Raw genomic sequence first — 21,183 nt, 5'->3', positions numbered from 1 at the left:
ATAAGAAAGATGAAGAAAGACTTTTTAGCAGGGCCTGTTGTGACAGGACAAAGGGCGATGGTTTTAAACTGAAGGAGGGAGATTCAGGCTGGACATGAGGATGAATTGTTGGCCCTGAGGGTGGTGAGAGCCTGGCCCAGGTTGGCCAGAGAGGTGGTGGCTGAACCATCCCTGGAGACATCCCAGGCCAGGCTGGACGGGGCTCTGAGCAACCTGAGCTGGTGCAGATGTCCCTGCTCATGGCAGGGGGGGCACTGGGGGAGCTGGGGAGGGCCCTTCAACCCAAACTATCCTGTAATTCTATTATTCTACTCCTACATGCAGCACAGCAACAGGAGACGCGGCTTTGGAGGAAGCCGAGCTCGGCCTGGGTAGGTGACTACAATGCATTTTAGTTACAACATGACAGTTGTGAATAACTGATTCTATAGAGACAGCAGGAACAAACAAATCAAAGGGCATTCATTATGGAAACCATATGCCATACCAGTCAAGCTCAATGTGTCACATTTTGCTTCTCAAGAGTGGTCGGTGCTTAAAGTCAGCAGGAAAATGGATGATTGTTGCTTATCACCTTGGTGAGTGGAAGAGTAAAATAAATCTCGGTGTAAATATGCACTAGAATAGCCACTTCAGGGAAATTCAAGAGCCTCCCCAGCCACAAAAGAGCCAAGGTCAACTCAGGAGTAACCACCAGGGTCAGTAAAAGATTATAAACAAAGGAAATTCTTTCAAGTACTTTATCCATGTTGGTCTTAAATTACAAACACTGTCACAGAAAAAAAAAATAAAAAAAAAAGGAAAACAAGCCACAATCTTCATCCCTTGAGTCTCTGATTAACTTTCCTATATGACAGCAGGGAGCTGAGATGGAGCATCATGTAATGTGCCTCCCGGTCCTGGGTTTCATGGCACGGTCCCAGGGCTCACGACAGCCTGCCTGCTACAAGACTGATCACACCATTAAACCTCTGCAGTTCGTGTTTTCTGCTTAGAAAGCAGACAGAAACACTTCCCACTCACAGGGAAGAGGCAGAGGGAGATGATACTGCATCACTGCCATCGCTGCCACTAATAGTGCTCATGACAGCAGCACAGGTAGTTAGCTCCGCATTCAGAATGGTATCACTGATCCACACGCGATCTCATGACATCTCAGGTCTTAACATGGGAGAAAAGCCTTTGTCTACTGAATCGGAAGCACTGTTCAAAGTGAGCAGAAAGCAGCGCAGATCTCAGAAGGACTCCACCAAGCAATCCCAGAAAGCAGCTGTTAAGCACTTCTAGAATTTTAAGTCTAAAATTTTTTAAAAAAAAAAAAAAAGGAGCCCAGACCAAGCAACAACAACAAAAAACCTCAAACCAAACAATTTGAGGACTGACTTCATCTCCAGTCCAAGTATGTCAAAGCAATGAGCAAAGTTGAGCCTGGATGGCATGTGAAATCAAGGGACCTGCAGTGCAGCATCCAGCCCTGAGCCCCCAACAGAAGCTGTTGAAGTCCAGAGGAGGCCATGAGGATGCTCATAGGGCTGGAACACCTCTGCTATGAAGACAGGTGAGACAGGGAGCTGGGGTTGTTAAGCCTGGAGAACGCTCCAGGGAGACCTTAGAACAGCCATTCAGTACCTAAAAGGGACCTACTGGAAAGCTGGAGAGGGACTTTTTACAAGGGTGTGTCAGGATAGGACAAGGGATGATGGCTTTAAACTGAAAGAGGAGAGATTTAGGTTGGATATAAGAAAGAGATTCTTCCCCATGAGGGTGGTGAGAGCCTGGCCCAGGTTGGCCAGAGAGGTGGTGGCTGAACCATCCCTGGAGACATCCCAGGCCAGGCTGGACGGGGCTCTGAGCAACCTGAGCTGGTGCAGATGTCCCTGCTCATGGCAGGGGGGGCACCGGGGGAGCTGGGAAGGGCCCTTCAACCCAAAATATTCTGTAATTCTACAAAGATGGAAAGCACCAACTCCTCTGGGTGCCGGACTGTCCCAGTTCAGCCCCAGCCCCTCCACCCGGCAGCTAAAACCATGTGCTGCCCGCTCAGCCCTGCCCCGGGGGATGCGGAGGAGAATAGGGAAACCAAAGGCGAAACTCGTGGGTTGGGGTAAGAACAGTTTAACAGAAAAGAAGAAAAAAACAAAACAAAACAAAACAAAACAAGCACAACCTCTCACCACATGGCAATCCCAGTGCCTCTCGCCTCTTTCGCTGCACAAGCCGGTTGGGACCGCAGCCCCCACCGAACGCCCCCAGCCCGGGCACAACAGCCTCGAACCGCCAGGTCCAGAGAGAACCGAGCCAGGCCAGCCCGTCCTGGTTTGGGGTCCCGGGGTCGCCTTCCCCAGCCCCGCCACCCGCAGCGACCCGGGGAATTAACCCCCTCTCGGCCGCCCAGCGCACTGCCATGCGGGCTGGAGCAGCAGCACTGCAGCAAACCTGCCAGGAGGACAGTACAAAATCACCAGTGTTGTGCTGCTCAGGGGCAAAGTGTTAAAAATTCCTCCCAGTTTCAATTCACCCCTTGCACAATCAGCAAGGGAGGAACCTCAAAAGAAACCTCGTGTGGATTATCCATCAAAGGTTCAGTAATCCTTCAGCGAGAGCGAGGCTGAGGTAGGAATTTCTGTAAGAGGCTGCAAAGAGATCACAGAGATAAGAACATGCACTTGTAACACCCCAGATGTATGAACATGTTGGATGATAAGAGAGGTAATATAAACGTAATACTATCTCTATTTTTCAGTAAAACCAAGTCTCTCGTGCTCTTGGCAGGCTGTGACCACTTGCTTGGGGCTGTACGTTGCTCCAGACATGCCTTAGGGTAATTTACCAACACAGGGACCACACACACACCTGCAAACTTCCCAGCATCTTGAGAGCACCCGCATGCAAGCAGAAACACTGAATTGCATTTTAAGGGTGGAAATCCACTTCTTACCATTGATTTTGTTTAATCAACTTTGTGAAGGAAACAGAGAAAGAGCCTTCTGTTAATTTTTCCTTTCCCTCTCAGGTCTCTGTTTCTGATGCTGGGGTTTGCCACCTTATCCTAATCCAACCAAATCTCAACAGCATGGGTGAAGTTAGTTTAACGTGGTGACAGATTCCTGCTGAGCCAGCCCCTCCTCGTGCTCCTGCCATCCTGCAGCTCCCGCAATACTTGTGTGATTGATTCTGCAACCTCATACACATCATCCTGCAAAGCCCCTCGTGGTTTGCTTCAGCAGGGTCTGATCCAGTTAATACTCCTACCGTTTCATTCACTAACCGCATCAGCATCCACCTGTTTATTGAAAGGCAGATTCTTGCTCCAGGGAAAGCATTTGTTCTGCAGGTTCATATCTCTGTCTTTTCTCTTCCTGGAAAACAGTAAATCCTTTATAAGGGGAAGCCTCTGGTGGATGCAACAAAAAATCCCAACACCTTGATGCCTGTAACCGTTGATACAACTAAGGGCACAAAGCCTTGGCCGTGCTTAATATTTATTTTACCTTCTGCAAACCTGTTCTTTGAGAGACAAAGGCAGCGAGGGAGTCCTGGCAGAAAGAAAGAGAGCGAGCCCACGGGGAGCAGGAGCAAGATGGGCGGTGGGGAGGGAAAGGAGAGAAAAGCAGGTGATTAGTGTCCTGGGGACTTGCTGAGCATCCTCACCCCTCCTGTGAGTGCTGTGGTGGTTTGGGAGGTGGACAGGACACCAGGTAGGAAACGGGGTATCCAGAGCACAACAGCAAAGCTTAGAATCCGAGCAGGGACAGCAGAGACCATCTTCCCTCAATTCCTGAAGCATTTTGCTTCAGCGGGGTGCACCGTCACGAGGGAACCATGTCAACTGCAGCACCAGCAACCCTTTGAACTCTTTTAGAGATTAAAGGACGCACCTCAGCCCACAACAGAGCTCCAAGAGCCTGAAAGGGGCTGCCAGGGAGGCAGCGGCAGGAGAACAGCAATCCTGCCGGGATGATGCCCCGCAGGACACCCACCTCAAAGGCACCAACCTTTGGCGTTTCTCACAAAAGCTCCTCTGGGAGAGGAGGAAAAGCAGCGACAGCGGGGGCTGAATTATTCACAACAGCACACAGGAGGCAAAGGGAGAGGGAAAGGGATGGGGGAGAGGAGAAAGAGCATCATTCCCCTTCAGTGCACAAACCTGGGTGGGTGCTGCTGAGTTAGAAATACAGGTGGAAGCTAGAATCAAATTTGGCTTAGGAAAGAAAGATATCGAACCCGATAAATCCAGGAGTAAATAGACGAGCAGTGCAACTTCCAGCTGCCTGGCCATGGTGTCATGGCCTGTAGCTGGGAAGCTGTAAAACGTGGCTCAGCTGTGTTCATAGCCAGCACCTTGCACCCAGAAGGGCTGCAAAGAAAATGAGAGGGCATCAGCAAGGACCTTGGTTTCTTTACCATAGCATCAGATATCTTTACTGCCATAAGACCTGGAAAGATTTCAGGATGAGCCAAGGTATGGTTATTCTTATTCACAGACGAAATCCTCATGTGCAGAGAAACCTGCGGGCAAAACTAAAAATAATTCTGTCCTTCAATTTACATGTAAAGTATTGTAAAATCACTCATTTTAAATATCTCTAAAATTCAGGCCCAGGTCACCACTGAACATAGACAAAGCGTTTTGATTAGAAAGCCTGTCTGGAGCAAGAAGGAAAAGGATGGAAACACACCTCATTTGGGTGTGCAGAAAACCCGAGGGAGGTGCAAGGAAGCATACCCCAGGGGTGCAGAGAGATCACACTGGAGAGTGCTGGAATGAGATGAACTCAAGCAACTGATTCACCTGGAAAACCTTCACTAAGGTTTTTTTTTATGCTAATGACATTTGGTACCTCTAAGTTATTATTTTCCTGCCCATAATGGTGGTTTGCCGAGAGCTTAGAGTTTTGAATGTTGTTGTCAAACGAGGAAAGCCCAGAGGAGGACTGAGATTTCTTAGTGCTGAGGATGACCGAGCTCTGTGGCTCCTCATCCTCCCCATCCTGTCCCATCAGCTGCCTAAAATCTCAAATACACACAGCGTTATATGTTTCTGTCTCACCTAGGGAGAGCTGGCCGAGATCACACTGGGTATGATCTGAGGTGGCACGTCCATCTCTCCCAGACTGAACCCAGATGTATAGACGCAGCTGGCTGAGCTGCTTAACCCATCCTCATATCCACCGCTTAAGAGTAAGGGCTGGCTCGATCAATCCTGCACAGCTAGAGCTGCTTCTGCGTGCTCCTCATGGCTCTAAAGAGGGTGAAAAAAAAGCTCTCCTCAACCAGCTGATCAAGGATGAAAGTATCGCTGTGAGATTGATCTCGCAGCACCGAGCCAGGCTTCACAGTCACTTTTATCACTGAACATAACAGGAAGGTGCTTCAAATGCAAGCCAGATATGGGCTACATCTTGTATTTCTAGAAAGAGGAACAGTGCAGAGGTGAAGCCTTCCATGCATCTGCCTTCCTTTTGTTTTTACATTCAGTTTGTGCCAATTTCACTCTGATTGCAGCTAATCCAATTTGAAATGCTGCAAATGCCACAGCTGGGCAAACCTGGCTCGAAGGAGGCAACAATAAAGAGAAAAGAAGAATTAAAAGTCACCATTTATCTCATGGTATCAACCTACTGCAATTCCTGGATGAACACCTGCCTCCGTTCATCAAGTCTCCACCCCACAGTCAAAGCAGCAGCCCCAGGAAATTCAAATTTAGGTCTCCTATGTAACGTTCCTGTATTACAGGCTTTAATTTCCATTGCAGCTTAACAGAAGGGCAAATAAAGGTAGTCCATCTCTCCTGCACTAACCAAAGGCACAAAGGGAGCAAAGGATCCACATTCAATAGGACATTTATCTTGCCAAGACAAAGCTCACAGGGAAAGTCATGGCTCCCTGACTCCTTCTGCAAGAAACACGAGTGCTGCTCCCGCATTTCTTGTTTGCGATGACGGCTTTGTTAAAAAGGGTGATGAGCAAGGAAAAACAGGAAAGAACTTTTTTTTTGTTTTTTTTGCCCTTTGGTTCCCCTCCTTTTTAAGCACAGGCTGAGGAAAGACTAAAAGCAATGAGAAAGCAGCAGAATCTCATATCTTTTTATGATGCAGCTCTTCTGCTGCAAATAATTAACACCAGCCAAAGTCAGATCACAGCAGGTAGCAGTGAACTTGGAACAAATTTGCAGGAAAAATGAATGATTGTGTCTGTAATGAGGGAGAAGGAGGACAAAAGAACACTTTGCCATTATGACAAATTAATCAGCCTGATTCTCCTCCAGCCTCTGCACGTCTTGCAGGCTGAAGTTTTATGATCTCAACCTGGCAAAAATCCTGGGGATGGGAAAACCTGTCATGAAACTCAGCAGAGCAAGTCACCGAGACAGCCGGTTCAGTGAGGTCTGGATGGGACTGTGTTTCATCCCAGGGAGCTGATCCAACAATGCAAAAGCCCCTGGACCCAAAGTACAACCCTCAGAAACAGAAATCCCCTGGGGAGACCGGAGCACACGACGGGGAGAGTGTTTAATAGGATTCTGCTCAAAACAGGGTGCAGCAGGGAGGAATTAAATCTCTCTTTGCCCTGAGCCTTGTTCACCTGCAAGGTGCCAGCACGATGTGTAGCTGTGTCCCTTGCCAGGCTCCTGCTGTCACAAAGATGCTGCATCCACTGAAAAGGTCTCCCTGCAGTTCTTACACCAGGTGGTCTCATATAACAAAAGGCATATAACAGAATCTCAGGACAGAGCAGCTCTGGACCATGCTATGGCACAATAACACTTAAGCAGGGAAGATGCAAACTGGCCACTGCGGTGCTTGGTTATTGCAGCCGGATGAGTAAACCTCAGGAAAGATCATTACTCTTTACCTGCTGGTCTGGAAATACCTCGGGCTTCACCATAAATATTTGAGGAGGTGCCGAGCAGCATTTTTCACACTCGGGAGACGCAGACTCTCAGAATTCCAATGCATCATTCGCAGTGCGCTGCCCTCTCTGGCCAGCGCTCCTGCTGTCTCTCCACCCTCACCGCTCCCCCACCACCACGTGAAACGGAGCCAAAAAGCACTTAGCCTTGAAATAAGTTAAATCATCTTCTCCACAGCATCCCCATGATAACGTTTATCCGCTTTGCATTGTGTAATCCGAAGCATCAAAACACTCACAAATGCATTGTACAGAATCATTCCACTCATTACCAGGCAAAATTAATACCCAGCTCAACAGTCAGGCTGTAGAAAACTCCCATCAGCTGAACAGCAGCAGGAGGAGAAAAGCAGCACTGGAAATCACTGCTAAGGGATGGAACACCAGGAAACTAAGGTGCACATGGAGATGGGTTCCCATCTCTTGGTGGCAACAGCTGCCAGAGCAGGGAGGCAGGGGACTGCAGCAAGAACACAGTACAAAGGCAGAAAAAACAATGAGCATTGGTCTGGATTTCTCAATTCAATGGGGGGGTATTTTTTCCTGCCTCACTGTAAACTGCAGAACTCTGTGCAGAGTTCAATAAGAAAATTCATCAGGGTCATCACAGGGCATTTTCTGGTCAGAACCAAAGCCAAATCCCATGATGTCCCAAGCAGCAAACAGCCCTGTTTAGGGAAAACTGAAAGGCATCTGGGGTCAGCCCTTCTTGGCATGACTTGGAGCCAGAACACTCCGACAGTGCCACCAGAGCCGGCCAAACTCCTTTCCTATGGAAAGGCTGTATTCCCTGTGATTGATGCCTTTATTGCTGCCTAAGTCACAAAAAGTTTACAAATAATCTAATAAGAAAGAATAACCATCCACCCCAGTCAACACAAAAAGGTGTTTCAAGAGAAATATATTATGGATACAAATTCCTAAACATTTTCACTACTGCTGTTGTTCCACTCTGCACTGGAAACCTCCCAAAATGCTACTCCAATTTCTGGGAAACAAGGTGCCTTGGCTTTCTGGAACAAGGTTAGCACAGCTAGAATAGCTTATCATGGCTAAAACAGAGAAATAAAATCAAGGGCAGCTCTCTAGTATGAACAAAACCTGTTTTGTCCTGTGGGTGGATGGATGGTTCGGCAGAACTTCAACCAGGTATCTAATTTTTTTTTTTTTCTTCCAAATTTCTCATTTCCCTTTTTTTTTTGTGTGTGTGTCTGTGATTTGAGGGGTAGCAGGTTTGGATAGTCACCCCAACATGAACACACCCTGCATCTGCCCATCTTGATCAACGGGACAGACCTCTACAGCGAAGAAGCAAATGAACCTACCAAATGTCTTAATGCTATCAAAGGAGAGAGAAATGTCTCTCCTGCTTCTGCTCTCCTGGCCCTGTACAGTCCTGATCTTCTCTTGAATCACTATGGTGCTCCATAAAAGCTCCTCCAGAAGAAAATAATCTGAGTTTTTCTGCTCTATTGGTTTCTGCGGTGCTATTGAGCTTTATCAGCTCAGGGAGAGGTCAAGCACCACAACAGGAAAACAGAGAGCGGGGCTAATACACAGCAAGGAACAGATGTGCAAATCCCCAACAAGGGACACAAAGCCACTTTACCACTGCTCCATGGTACAAGGGATGCTGTGCTGGAGAGCCCCGTATCTTCTGTGAACAACCAAAGGCAGCTCCTGGATTTTAGGAGCTGTTTCAATTGCAGTTCACTTGTACATCTCTGACCACCGCAGCACCCCAGGAAAACTCTAAATCCTGCCATACTCACAGCTGGAGAACAGCACAGTCTGTCTTGCAACCTGGCAAGAGGGAGCTGCTACCAGTTTCCCCAGTCAGAGACCCACCTTTGGAAAGGCCAACATCCCTATCGCACCATCAGAAATAAGATGTTTGCAATAATTCCACACCCGATGTCTTAGGATCATTGGGGAAGTCTGGATACTTGGTGGCACAAGCAGAGCCTGGTCATCAGTGCTTCCATTAGGGAGGGGAAAGGAGCAGAAGGCAGAGTGCACCATTTGGGGAGGGTTTTTAAATATTAAGTGATTACAAGAGCGCTGGCAGTGCTTTGATCGCCACGCATGAGGAGGATGACCTGTACAGCAGGCAGAGTCTCATTTAATCTGAATTATGGAGTCAATATGCTTTTCATTACTTCTTTAGACAGGTACTCAGAGATTTTTGTCATATCAACAGTGGCCCAAGATTAGAAGTTATTTTTATACCAAGTTTTTACCAACACTTACAGATTTCCACATCTCCCTGTCACTTCCGTGTCTTTGCTTTCATTATAATTCCAGAAGAATCAGCAGAGGGGAAAGGTGGTTTGCTCTTTATTTTAAAGCAGGTATCATCTCTTCTGTAGCATTTGCGATGCAAATGCTTCTAAATTTTGCTAGCAGATCAGGCTCAGGATCCTAACCGGGTCACTTTGTCTGCGCTGCTCAGCAGATAAACCAGGAGCTAAACCCACCTGCATCAGGTATCCACCCAGTCTTGACATGGGTTCACAAATAACTACAGGAAGGTAGAAAATTCCATCACTAGTTATGGCAAAACTCCGTCTAATCTAATGCCATTAGGAAGCTCAATAACTTGTTGTCATTTTAGATTATTTATATTGCTATAATCTGTGATAGCGTCTGCATGCCTTCTTCAGAAATTTGTAGCTTCCTTACTGCCCACTGAGGAACGCAAATACGTGAGAGGAAATAGCTCAAAACTAACAGTAATGAAAAATACTCAGGTAAAAGCTTTTCCTGTGGCTTTCTGAAATACAGGCAGTGGCATGAACCTTAACTCCCTAATGTTGCTGATCTATATGGCAAAGTATCAGAAAATAAAATACAACCTGACCAACAGGGTTTTTGTGAAAGAGGGCAGTAACGGAGATCGCTCATAAGCCCAGGAAACCAGTGACCTGACCTTAGCTTTGCAATTACTCCTGGGGGAATTACATCCCCTCTTGCTACCCCACTGCTCCCTCTCGTGATGTGTGGGGAAGGAGAGCAGAGCATCACATCACCCCGGGATACAGCCAGGAGAATATCAAAGGCTGTGAGCTGCACAGATCATGACAGTAAGAAGCAGGTGAGTGATTGCTGAGTTAACCCTGTTCATGGGCTGTCTGTAGAACTCCTAACCCTAAATCAACTTGGTTTTACCGAAACAGGAATGTGCAATATTGCCAAGAGTCTGTACCCTATGGAAGTCAACATGTATTTGCCAATGACCCCTTCTCCATGCACAGTCATGCACATAACCATCTCCAGCAATTTTTTTTAATTTTTTTTTTTTTTTTTTTACAATACTACCTGGGGCTTTTGGCTAAAGCACATAACGGCAACAGTCTCTGCCTTCAGAGGGTCTTTCCATCTTTCTGATGCCTTCTCATCACCAGTCCATTCAGATATACCCAGTTTCCTTCATTGCTCAACAGCTGCAAGCCCAGCAGCCTGCTGGGCAGTGCGGTCAACACTTATACGATGTTTATTTTCTTCAGCTTCTCCCCAGGAATTATTCCAGCCAAGGACGTCAAACCACTATGCAAAATAGAAGTTAAAAGCTTCCCTCTGTGAAGGTTTTATCATCCTTGCCACTAACAAAGGGAAACCTGATGCACAGAGCTGCATTTTTTTGAAGAAGATGCACATTTATATAATATTCATATTTTGCCCCAAGCAACAAGAGGCTCTCAGGAGAGCCAGAGAGAGGTCTCCATCTTTCGGTCACCAAGCACATTTGAATCCAGCACTAAGGGCCAGGAGCCTGCAGGCTTCTGCGTTTTGTTTTAAATCACAAGTATCATTACAGCCAGCGTGGGCTGACCCTGCCATGGAACAAGGAAGATGAACTACCTAATGAACCACACTCGGCCCTGGCTCTGGGCCTCGCTTTAAATCATCTGTCAGACAAGCGTGGTCATGAAGTGCTCCTTTCCAAAGCCTCAGATACAACAGGATGTCTGCTGAATGGCTTTGATCGGTCATTGATCATGACTCTTATTCCTGGACTGAAGGAAAAGCAAAGTGCACGACTTGCCCTTCTCCGTGACCCGCTCCTGGAGCGGCACATCTCCCCGTTCTCCAACAAAACTACTGCCTCCCTGCCCCAGCATGTGTTTTGAGGACGAGGATCCTCCACAAAATAAAAAAATTAAGCATTAATCTGTTCTTTGGAAAACATTTTTCTTTCCCTGATAATTAAAGAGCAAAGGTGCAGCACTGAAGGGCTTTTACCACTCAGCAACATTAACTCTTTTCTCTCTTCCTGTGCTGCCAAGGGCCAGAAATAAACCTAGATCTTGATAAATCTATATAATCTAGATCATCTGCATGGGCTAAGAAGAAACTGTGCCCAAGTCTAAGAGCTTGCAAACCATTAACATGAGTCAAGTTGTTAATTCCAGATCAAACTTCCACAGATACTGGTGACATTCCAGCTAAGGTTCAAAACTTGGCACCTTGATCTCTACAATGGCCCAAACCCAAAACTCATATGCAACAAACACCAAATCCTTGGCTGAACCCAGAGGTTTGAACATCAAGACGCCAGTGTGTTCCAAAATTCAGACATTGGCTTAAACAGCTAGAGATAAAAAAGACAACCAACAAAACAAAACCCCAACAAAAACAAACCAAACCCACAACCAACGCCAAAACCTGACATCTTTAAACTGCCTTTTGTTTGATCTTCACATTTCTCCATGCTGCACAGTTAAACCAAATGTATTATGAACACTGATGTCCAGCTCCAGCACTGAAGTATTTATACTGGCATCGCTGGTTTCCTGGTGGGTTTTTAAGATGACACAGGAGGAAGTGTTGGCTGCACAGACCCAAGTCAGTATAATTCCAGGGACCTCACTTAGCTCTTGGCTCTGAATTCAGAATCATCTCAATTAATGATTTTTCACCAGCCTATCCTCCATCCTATGGCTCTATAGTCTTAGAGAAACACCCCACTGCAAGGAAAGGACAGGATAGGAGACATGTGAAGTGAGACAACATACAGCATGATGTATCACCCCAGCTTCTCTTTTCCAGCTATATCCTCTCACAGTTCTAAAACCAACACATCTTCTCTTTTCGTATCCAGCTGGAGACAAAAAAATCATGAGCATCTTACCCTGATAAGACGCCCAGCACCAAGTTGAGCATGAAGAAAGAGCCAATGATGATGAGAGGGATGAAGTAAAGCCAGTTCCAGGTGTTTCCTGCAGCATCATTTGTCTGAAAAACAAAAGAAAGGGAGAGATTTAAAAAACAAATATTAATCAGCCTCAGATACAAAATACCATCTAGAAAACGCAGGGCAGAGGGCAGGAGACATTGCCCTCGGATTTCCACAGGTCTGTCTACCACTGATGTACTGGTTTGCCCTGTTATGTTCACCAGAGTCATAGAACAGCTTTGGTCGGAAAGGACCTTCAAAGGTCATCTAGTCCAAGCCCCCTACAATAAGCAGAGACATCTTGAACCAGATCAGGCTGAAATGCCAACAAAAGAGCTGATGAACCAAGTTGCTTGTCCCACCCTCCACACCACAACTTGTCATCAGCTCCAGCGAGAGGATTCACCTAATTCCACAGCCCCAGGGTGACCCTGCGGCAGGGCCAAAACACACTTTTAAGTGACCTGCCCTGTGCAGGTTTCCTACACCAGCCTCCTCCCTCCCCACCTCAACTCTGCCTTCCCGTGCGCTGAGCAGCAGCGTCGTATTTCCATCTGAATCGAGACACCCCACGACGGGAGGGAACCACAGCCTTCCGTTAATCTGGGCTGCAATTAAGGCAGAGCGTGGCACTGTGCCCAGAATCGTTCGCGTGCACACAGAGCAGGAGAAGACAAGAAGTCTGCAAGAAAACGAGGCATCTTCAGAGTGATTTGGCTTCCAGATCTGCTAACTCAGCACTTGGGGTTTCTGTTATCAAAACCCATCTGAGGCTCCCCCAGTAAGCAGCAGGCTGGATTAAGGGGAGGGAAGGGTGTTTTAGTTTATGACAAAGTTTCTGCATTCATCAGCCACAAGGGAGCTCTTTAAGGAACTGCTGAAAAGTAAAATGCCACATGGCCATTTACTGAAGCCAAATGCTGAGAAAAACGTGAATTCTTCTCTTGTGAGTGCAGAATGCAGCAATTTGAGAAGCTGATGTTGGGTGCAAGTACAAAAGGGAAGCAGAAAGAAAAGACTCAAAGACATTCTCCTCCTACGGCAGAGGGTAAAGAATAACACAAACACAGAGCTCCTTACCTGCCCAGCCACAGAGGCTGTCAGAGACCACAGAGAAAGACCCTCAAACACCAGCTTAAAATGCATTAATTCTAACTGATACCGGTGCCTTTTACTTATTATCTGTGGTGCTTTTTGATCACTATTCCCCATCAGATTTGCAAGTGTAATTTTGCTTGCAGAAGGGTTTACAGAAAGAAGAAGGGCTTTAAATGCATCCATGAGCATTTCAGCCACGCAGGTGCTTGATGCCACCTCAAAATATCTCTGCATAAGTAGAAGTCACCCAATAAACAAGCAAAACCAGCACGTCGTCTGGGTGACCGATGTCACAGCATTCCTTACAGGCAATCTCACTTATAGCACTAATACAAGTAAACACCTTCCGACACACTTTGAATATGGTGCATGTCTGCACAAATTCTTCCTCAAGGAATGTACTCCGGATCAAACACATGAGAAGCATCTCTCCAAATAGCAAATATCTTCAGAAATATCTGTGTCAGTTGATCAGTGACTCACCCGAGAGGAACAGGGACTAACTAACCTCATCACCAACCACCCCTGCTAAAGGCAAAACCAGCGCGTGACAGACAAATTCATTTGGAGAGAAAACAGGCTGGTAAAATGAGAGCAGAAAGATAAGGGAAACTGTGCACTCTCATCACAATTTTTTAATGCCTTTTGCAATACCTGTCATCACCTCCCAGCAGCACCACGTCTTTGTTCACTATTCCATCTTTCCATTCCCCTCTGCTTTCAGCTATTTCCTTTGCCTGTTCTCCTGCACCGTGTCTCTACAGATGCGCTCAGAGGAAACAGGGACACTTGTCCTCAGTGCTTCTTCCCCAACACACGGGGAAAATGTCGGGTACAACCCCAGCCCGCTCTCCTGGGATTACAGAGAAACACCTGTGCTTTTGTATTTAGAGGCTGGTTTTAATTCTTGTTTTGCCAACCAAGGTGGCAGAACCTCATGTCTCTGGTTGGAGCAAGTGCATCCCATTCAGCCAGGCAAGGGGGCTGAAGAGCCGACCAGCAAGGAAGAGCTGGAGGAAGGGAACAGATGGGAGAAGGAAAAACCACATAAACATGCAAAGGGAGTGCAGTAGGTTCATTGCTGCCAAATGATCGTTTATCATTTATTTATTCATTTGAAGCCCAAACTTGGCGACAGATCCACAATTCCATGCCACGATCAAAGCCCTGAAAAATGAAATGTGCTGAAACACGAGTAATTAACCATCTTCCTCTGAGCGTTTGCTAGACTACCTTATGCAGGTTAGGGACTCGCTCTGTTTGCTCCGCCTCGCACACAGGGATCCAGGACAAACTAGAGGGCAGAACACCGGGCAAGAGGATGGACAGAAAACCTCTTATGAGAAAGCAGAGCCTTCACAGACAGGCAGCATCTTTGCCAAACACACTTGAACCCGATCACAGTTTATGCCACCAGCTCTGCCATGGTGAGGCACTTTAATGAACCAAACCTGTTTGCTGCCAGGAAAACCAAACTCCTGCCGTCCAGGGAAAGCCCCCTGGGTCCCGCAGGCACCTTGGCCATGCTGAGCGAGGAGGCAGCTCTGCCCATGGAGACACTGGGCTTTGGGCTGTGGTCCAGCTCCAGGCTCGCTCATTAAGCAGGATGAGCCAAGAGATCAAATCAATTTTTATGTTCCAGCTACAACATTTCACTCATGTAATGCCTGGCTGACTGTCAGGGCCACTTGATCCTAACCACGGGTCTACCCCGCCAGGGAAGAAGGAGAAACTGAATACTTGTCATGATGTGCCAGAATCACATCCAAATACATAAGGGCTTATGGAAAGGCTTCTTTGCTGCTCAGGAGCCAAGGAACCCACTGGTCAGCAACAGCCACAGGGCCCCTCGCAAACACCACCTATCAGTGCCAACACTGAGCTGAACCCCTGCTCCAGGGGTGGCCCAGGCACCGAACAGCTCACGTCCATTAAACCTGACAGGATGAGACTCCCACAGGAGAGAGAGGTGCTTCACAGTGGGAAACTGAGGCACAAGAACTCTAAGGGACACTTTTGGGGTCATGGTGATACCCAGAGAACTGTACCTCAGGCACCTACAGCCCCTATGAACCCCCAGCCCGTGGAGTGCTCTTCCAAACAAGCCTGGATGCCATAGCCCCTCTGCCCAACCTCTGATCTGCTCCAAGCTGCTTCCACCTCCTGACCTGGCACTTGTATCAAGATGCATCCACTATGCCCATTCACAGCTGGTACTTCCTTTTCCCTTTATGGTTTTTGGTTGGTTGGTTGTTTTTTCCTAAAAGTCTAGCCTAAACACGCAACGGCATCCTTCTAGCCTCTGCCGTGTGACTCTGCTGCATCTTCCACCCTGGAGCCCGATACCACTGCTCAGCAGGAGCAGCCAGGACACAGAAACGTTGTCCTTTGGCACCCAGCTCCGTTGGCTCCCTGCACAGGCGGCTTTAAGCAAGGGGAGTCTCTCCTCCCTTTCATGTAGGACCGAGCACATCGCCAGGATCCCCCAGCAGTGCCAGCACAGCCGTCTCTCTAAAGAGGCAGGTGGGTGAGCATCATCATCTAGAACAGATGCACAAGCGAAAAGGCTTCTGCCATGCAGAGAGTTTAATGTCCTGAGCTCCCAATATAGCCAAACACGACAGAGTGTACTCCAGCAAAGCACGAGATACTTCCCGCAACCAAGCCTATTGTGGCTTGCCTGATACCAGGGAAAGGCCTGTATTAATTACTCAATTTTTTTCTTTCATACGTGAAGAGCTGTTAGGCCACTGCTTCATTATGTTAACAAGATGGCAGCTGTGTCTAATTATTAATTCATTTAAAGATACGTTTTGAAACATTTGACCTGAAAGCAGCCTACTGCTGCTTGCAATGCGCTGCAGAGACCAGAAATGCTTTCATATTACCTTTCATCTTCCTTTCTGCAGCACTGGCCACAGCCCATGCTCCCAGGGCACGCGGGGAGGCAGAAACTTTGTGTCTCACTGCCCTGAGAAGTTTCTCATGTTTCTCGGGCTTCTTCCTGCTGCAAGACCTGAAGCAGCTCTGCCCTGGCCAACCCCACCCCATCGCCATGAAATGGTCAACCAAGAACTCCCTGCTCCACCATCCTTCCCCCAGCCCATCCTCATCCCAGTGCCACAACTCCAGCTCTCCGAGGACCACTCCTGCTTTCAGCTCGGTTCACCCCATGGCTGGGGCATCTCCAGGGGAGCCTCACAGCCCATCAGCCTCACAGCCAAATCCCACACTTAGGTGGCTTCAAACGGAGCTGATGAAAGGGAGCAGGAGCTGGTTTGGGAGGGGAAGGAGCATGTAAACATTCTGCAGAGCTTCCTTGCCAGCGAGACTCCTGCAGAAAAACAGAGCCAGCAGTCCCAAGGAAGGGAAGCCTGTGCAGTTTCTACCAGAGCTGCTTAATCACCGCATCAGTGATGAGGTCCTGGGTCTGGAATCCCAAAACAACAAACACACAATTAAGTGAAATTTGGTCTACACACAGCCTTGCAAACAGGCAAGGAACTGCTTCTGTTCAACAGGTGGAGGTTTCTGAGGTTAAAGGAGATTTACAGACTTCAAATTAGACCAAGTGAAACACATGATAATCCCCAAAATCATAGAACATTTTGTGTTGAAGGGCCCTCCCCAGCTCCCCCAGTGTCCCCCCTGCCATGAGCAGGGACATCTGCACGAGCTCAGGTTGCTCAGAGCCCCGTCCAGCCTGGCCTGGGATGTCTCCAGGGATGGTTCAGCCACCACCTCTCTGGCCAACCTGGGCCAGGCTCTCACCACCCTCAGGGGCAACAATTTCTTCCTCATGTCCAGCCTGAATCTCCTCTCCTTTAGTTTAAACCCATCACCCCTTGTCCTATCACAATAAGCCCTTCTTTTCTCTAAGCAGACAACACCACTGCCCACAACCTCCCACTCTCCTCTGGCTTACGCAACATGACCTAAATCTATATTTCATGTGTCGAGAGGGATGGGGGATTCCCACACAGCTAGGCACGTGTGCCACCAACCAGCAGGCAGCAGGCTGAGTCCTAAGGCCATGCCCCACGGGTGAATCGAGACCTGACAGATTTGCAACCTGGAGCTGACGGCTCCTCCTGGCTGGTGCCAGCACCCCGCACTGCGAGCAACCCCGTCCAGTGTGTGACAAGGACCAAGTGAGTCAGGCAGCGACAGCACGTGTTTAAATAACTTATTGAAATAATTTTTAAACACTGCTGAACCTGATTGAATCCTCTTGGGCAACACAAAAGCAGCAGAACAAAGACCCTTGCCATAGGAAAACGGCAGGTGGCAGGGGCTGGATACCCTGTTTGGAGACTGTTGTGCTGCAACGAACCCAAACAATAAAATCCTGCATTTCAGCTCCTGATCTCTGGGGTTTTGACCAAAACACCATCATTCTCTTTGACCTTCTTCCAAAATAACTGCTGTCTCCACTTGGAGTCCCTTTATTCCTGTACTGAGAGGAAAAGAAAATTGAGGGATGTTCAACACGCAAGACTACACCAGGTCAGCTCAGGTCACCACAGACGCACGTATGAACTCACTGATTTTACAGTAAGCCTATAACTAATATAAATTATACAGATTTCCTGAGGACTTCGATTTGCACTCAAAAAGCTGCTGCGCAGGGTAGGATGGCAGGGCCAGCTGCCAGGCACTGCCCACACAGGGGCAACTAACCCTTCATGGCAAACCCCCTGCATCACCTGCACCTCCATGGATACACTCACCATGATGAAAACTCTCTCCTGCTCACAGCCAGAGTTAAGGAAACACACTCCAGGCTTCATAGCACAGGGACAAATTCCCTTCTGCCACTGCTACGGGTGACAGGCATCTCTCAAAGACAGGAGCTGCACAGCAACCTTCACCAGAGCTCCTCTGTTAGCACCCAAAATGCCTTTATAGCATTACAGCTGTTGACTTTGGAGCTTTAAATGAGACCTTAAGGGCAGCATCTATAAGAGTGTAAAGTCACAGACTGTCCCACCATGTACCAGCACCAACATGGGCACCAAATCCCAGGACAAGGTCCAGGCTGGTCCTGCTGGTAGATCTCTGGCCATGCAAAAACGCTGCTTTGCGCTCTCAAGCTACTGTAAACTTGTTTAGGCTTAGAGTCACTCCACTTTTCTACCAGCAGAGGAACAAAACAACACTTTGCCTCTGCTGCTTACAAGAGTTTCTTCTTTCAGCCACTTTTGACAGGAGTAGCAACCCTCAGGTGATTGCCCCAGATCTCCAAGGAAGAAATTCTGCCATTGCGTTGCTCAGCACATTGTCCATCTCTGCGAAAAACAAGCCATTAATAGGCTAACACATAATCCTTTGGAAATGTTTCCAGAGAGGGGTTCAATAAAGAAGGGATCTAATCTGACAGATACAGCCGAAGCTGAAACACCACAGACCATTAGCTCTTCACTATGTTTAATCAAAATGTATAGGACACCTAGAGTTTACTCACTTTAATCTAATCAACGACAGAGCCTGACTTATTTGGGGCAATTAAAGAGTAATCTTCCCTTAGGTAAGTGCTTTTGCATTGGGGAAAACTCTCAACTGTCTTCAAGACATGAACTCTATTTACCCTTCATCCGATTTTTCGCAATTCTCTCCTTGCTACTTTTGTTAATTAGCAACGCTATTTAAGGTCAATTTATTTCTCTCTCTTCCTATTCCTAGGATTAAGTGAACACAGAAATTACCAAGAAAACCACCAAAAATATTAAAAGCGTATACAATAAAGGCATGCAGCTTGCCTTACCCAGCACATTTTCTCTAGACACCAAGTAAATCCCACTGAGCTATTCATCAGAGACTGACAGACCTTGTACAAGAAGTTATAAGGGCAGAAAACCCAAATTTGCTGAGAAAAGCCATTCCAAGTCCAGTCCGTGGAGTCAATGACGACCTACTGTAGTCACAGACTCAAATGACATTTAAACCGGTCACTTCTCTGCAATGCTGCATAGTCCACGTTACCAAAATATCCCAAAGGGTTGATCTTTGCTTCAGAAGTGTGCAAAGTGCTTTCACGGATGGAGTATGAGGTACATAGGCTTCATACAAACTTCAGGTCCAAACGTTACTCACACCTGAAGTTCCTGGACACAAGCACAAGGGAGGCCTAAGGTCCATCTGAGGTCCAGCCAAAAACTGGAGACTGAAAGATCTCCTGATCTCCTCCTACAGCACATTACGATTGTGCTTCCCATGCCTTTTTAGTAGGTCCCAAATGGGTTTTGGACACTAGAAAGGGTTTCATGGCAGAGGATGTGTTTTCTGGGGGCCCTATGGGATGGGGTACCTGTTGTCCTGAAGGCTAGCAGTTGTACAAAAAGCATTCAGAGATCCCACCGGCCTCTGCATTCCTTTTTACATCAAACATTGGCCAAAGGCAATCAAGTCCTCAGTGCAACTCCTGCTCAACCTGAAGTCTCTGGGAAGAGATGCTCTAAACTCCTAGCACGTTTACACTCTAATTGGTGTTTCTGAGAAGATCCTCGGTCTTCATAGAAGGTCTCTGAGTTACTCCACTCTTCCTTTTTACCTTCAGGATAGAGGTTAGTCTGCTGCACTACTGTAACAACAGTCCACCTTGTTAAATTCCTCCAGCTGCTCCTCAGATCCATTCATAATTCCTGGTTCCCACGTGGGCATCAGATGAAAAATATTTGAAAATCCTTTGAGTCTCAAGACACCAAAATTGATGCTGGCTTGAGACAAGGACGATTCTTCTGCCCCCAAAAGAGAGAAGTCACTTGCACCCAGCCCTACAGCCACTTGCTGTTTAAAGAAGCAGAACACAGAGCTGTTCACTACTAGGATCAAAATCCAGAGTATTTCACAAAACCAAGCTGCTCTTGGCCTGAGACCACATACAACCAGCCTCTACTACAGACTTCAGAAGCTTTGGCAGCACCATCTATGGATGAGGGGTGAGACACCAAGACTGGCATTAGGTCTTATCCCCTCAAACCAACAGCCCAGTCAAATCTGTAACAAGCTTGGGGTGCTAAAATTAAAGCATCCCCTTAGCATTGTTGGTGTAAGCTGCATTTTTTCAGAAAATCACTCTGAAAGCATAATTTGCATGCATATAACCACTTTGTATTCTTAGAAGCCACTGTCTTACTGTCACTGACATTATCATCTCACCAGCAAGAATAATTGGGAAAGGTGATTTTTTTCCTTTTTTACAAAAGGAAAAATAAATACAAACACCTAGATAAATAGCACTTCGGTTTTTGATACTTTAGGATTCAAATTTTCTAGCTTTTCTTTCCAATGACAAGGGTTTGAAAGTCCCAAATAAGAGAGGAAGGGAGCTATAGTTCTCTTGAGCACACAAATCCAGGAGCCAGGCTTTCAGAGGACAGCATCCAAATGCATAAAATAAACCCAAATATCAGAAGACTCCCAGTAAAATCCTAGAAGCTGGCAGCATTTTAATTTTGCTACGATACTGCTAGCCAGGTATGAACATGTTTTAAAAATAGCCCTTGCATGAAGTAATAAAGTCAATTCAGCCAAGTTTAAATAGAAGCAAACCCTTCCCTTTGTTTCTCCCCTTCTCCAGTGTTACAGCACTGAGGAGACCAAAAAAGCAAAAATGCTGATGTTTTATGCCTTGATCCGAAGGCTTACGGCACCAATAAATCAATACATAAATATGCTAACGGGATTTCTTGATAAAAAATTCATTCCTTCCCCTGCTGGTGTGGACTCACTCAGCTGCTTTATTCATGAGCGTGCCTGCCTGGCTCTGTGAAAGCTCTTTCACTGTCAGAAATTACAGGCTGGCCGTTTCTTTTTTAATCTTTTTTTGTAATCGCTCCTCCCCTTTAATTTATTTTTAAACAGCTGTGGACTTAAATTTTGAATGTAAATTTGGCCTAGGCAATTCCTACTTGAAACAGGTAATGGCATGTTCACGATGAGGAAGGTCAGACCTATGGAGGAGAAAGAATTTCCCCAACAAGCACACAACCGGTCAC

The 21,183-nt window shown here is 47.0% G+C and overlaps 1 protein-coding gene across 1 annotated transcript in view; it reads right to left on the bottom strand.

Moving 5' to 3' along the window:
* Window positions 1-21,183, bottom strand: part of CACNA1B (calcium voltage-gated channel subunit alpha1 B) — a 284,101-nt gene that overhangs the window by 141,829 nt on the left and 121,089 nt on the right. Inside the window, exon 7 of the mRNA XM_065648624.1 lies at window positions 12,044-12,147. Coding sequence (XP_065504696.1) covers window positions 12,044-12,147 — 104 coding nt within the window. The remainder of the gene's footprint in view (window positions 1-12,043; window positions 12,148-21,183) is intronic.

This window comes from Caloenas nicobarica, chromosome 19 (genome assembly GCF_036013445.1).
Source record: "Caloenas nicobarica isolate bCalNic1 chromosome 19, bCalNic1.hap1, whole genome shotgun sequence".
In the NCBI taxonomy this organism is placed as follows: Eukaryota; Metazoa; Chordata; class Aves; order Columbiformes; family Columbidae; genus Caloenas; species Caloenas nicobarica.
The sequence above is the reverse complement of the archived record's forward strand: the minus strand, read 5'-3'. Positions and strand labels throughout refer to the sequence as shown.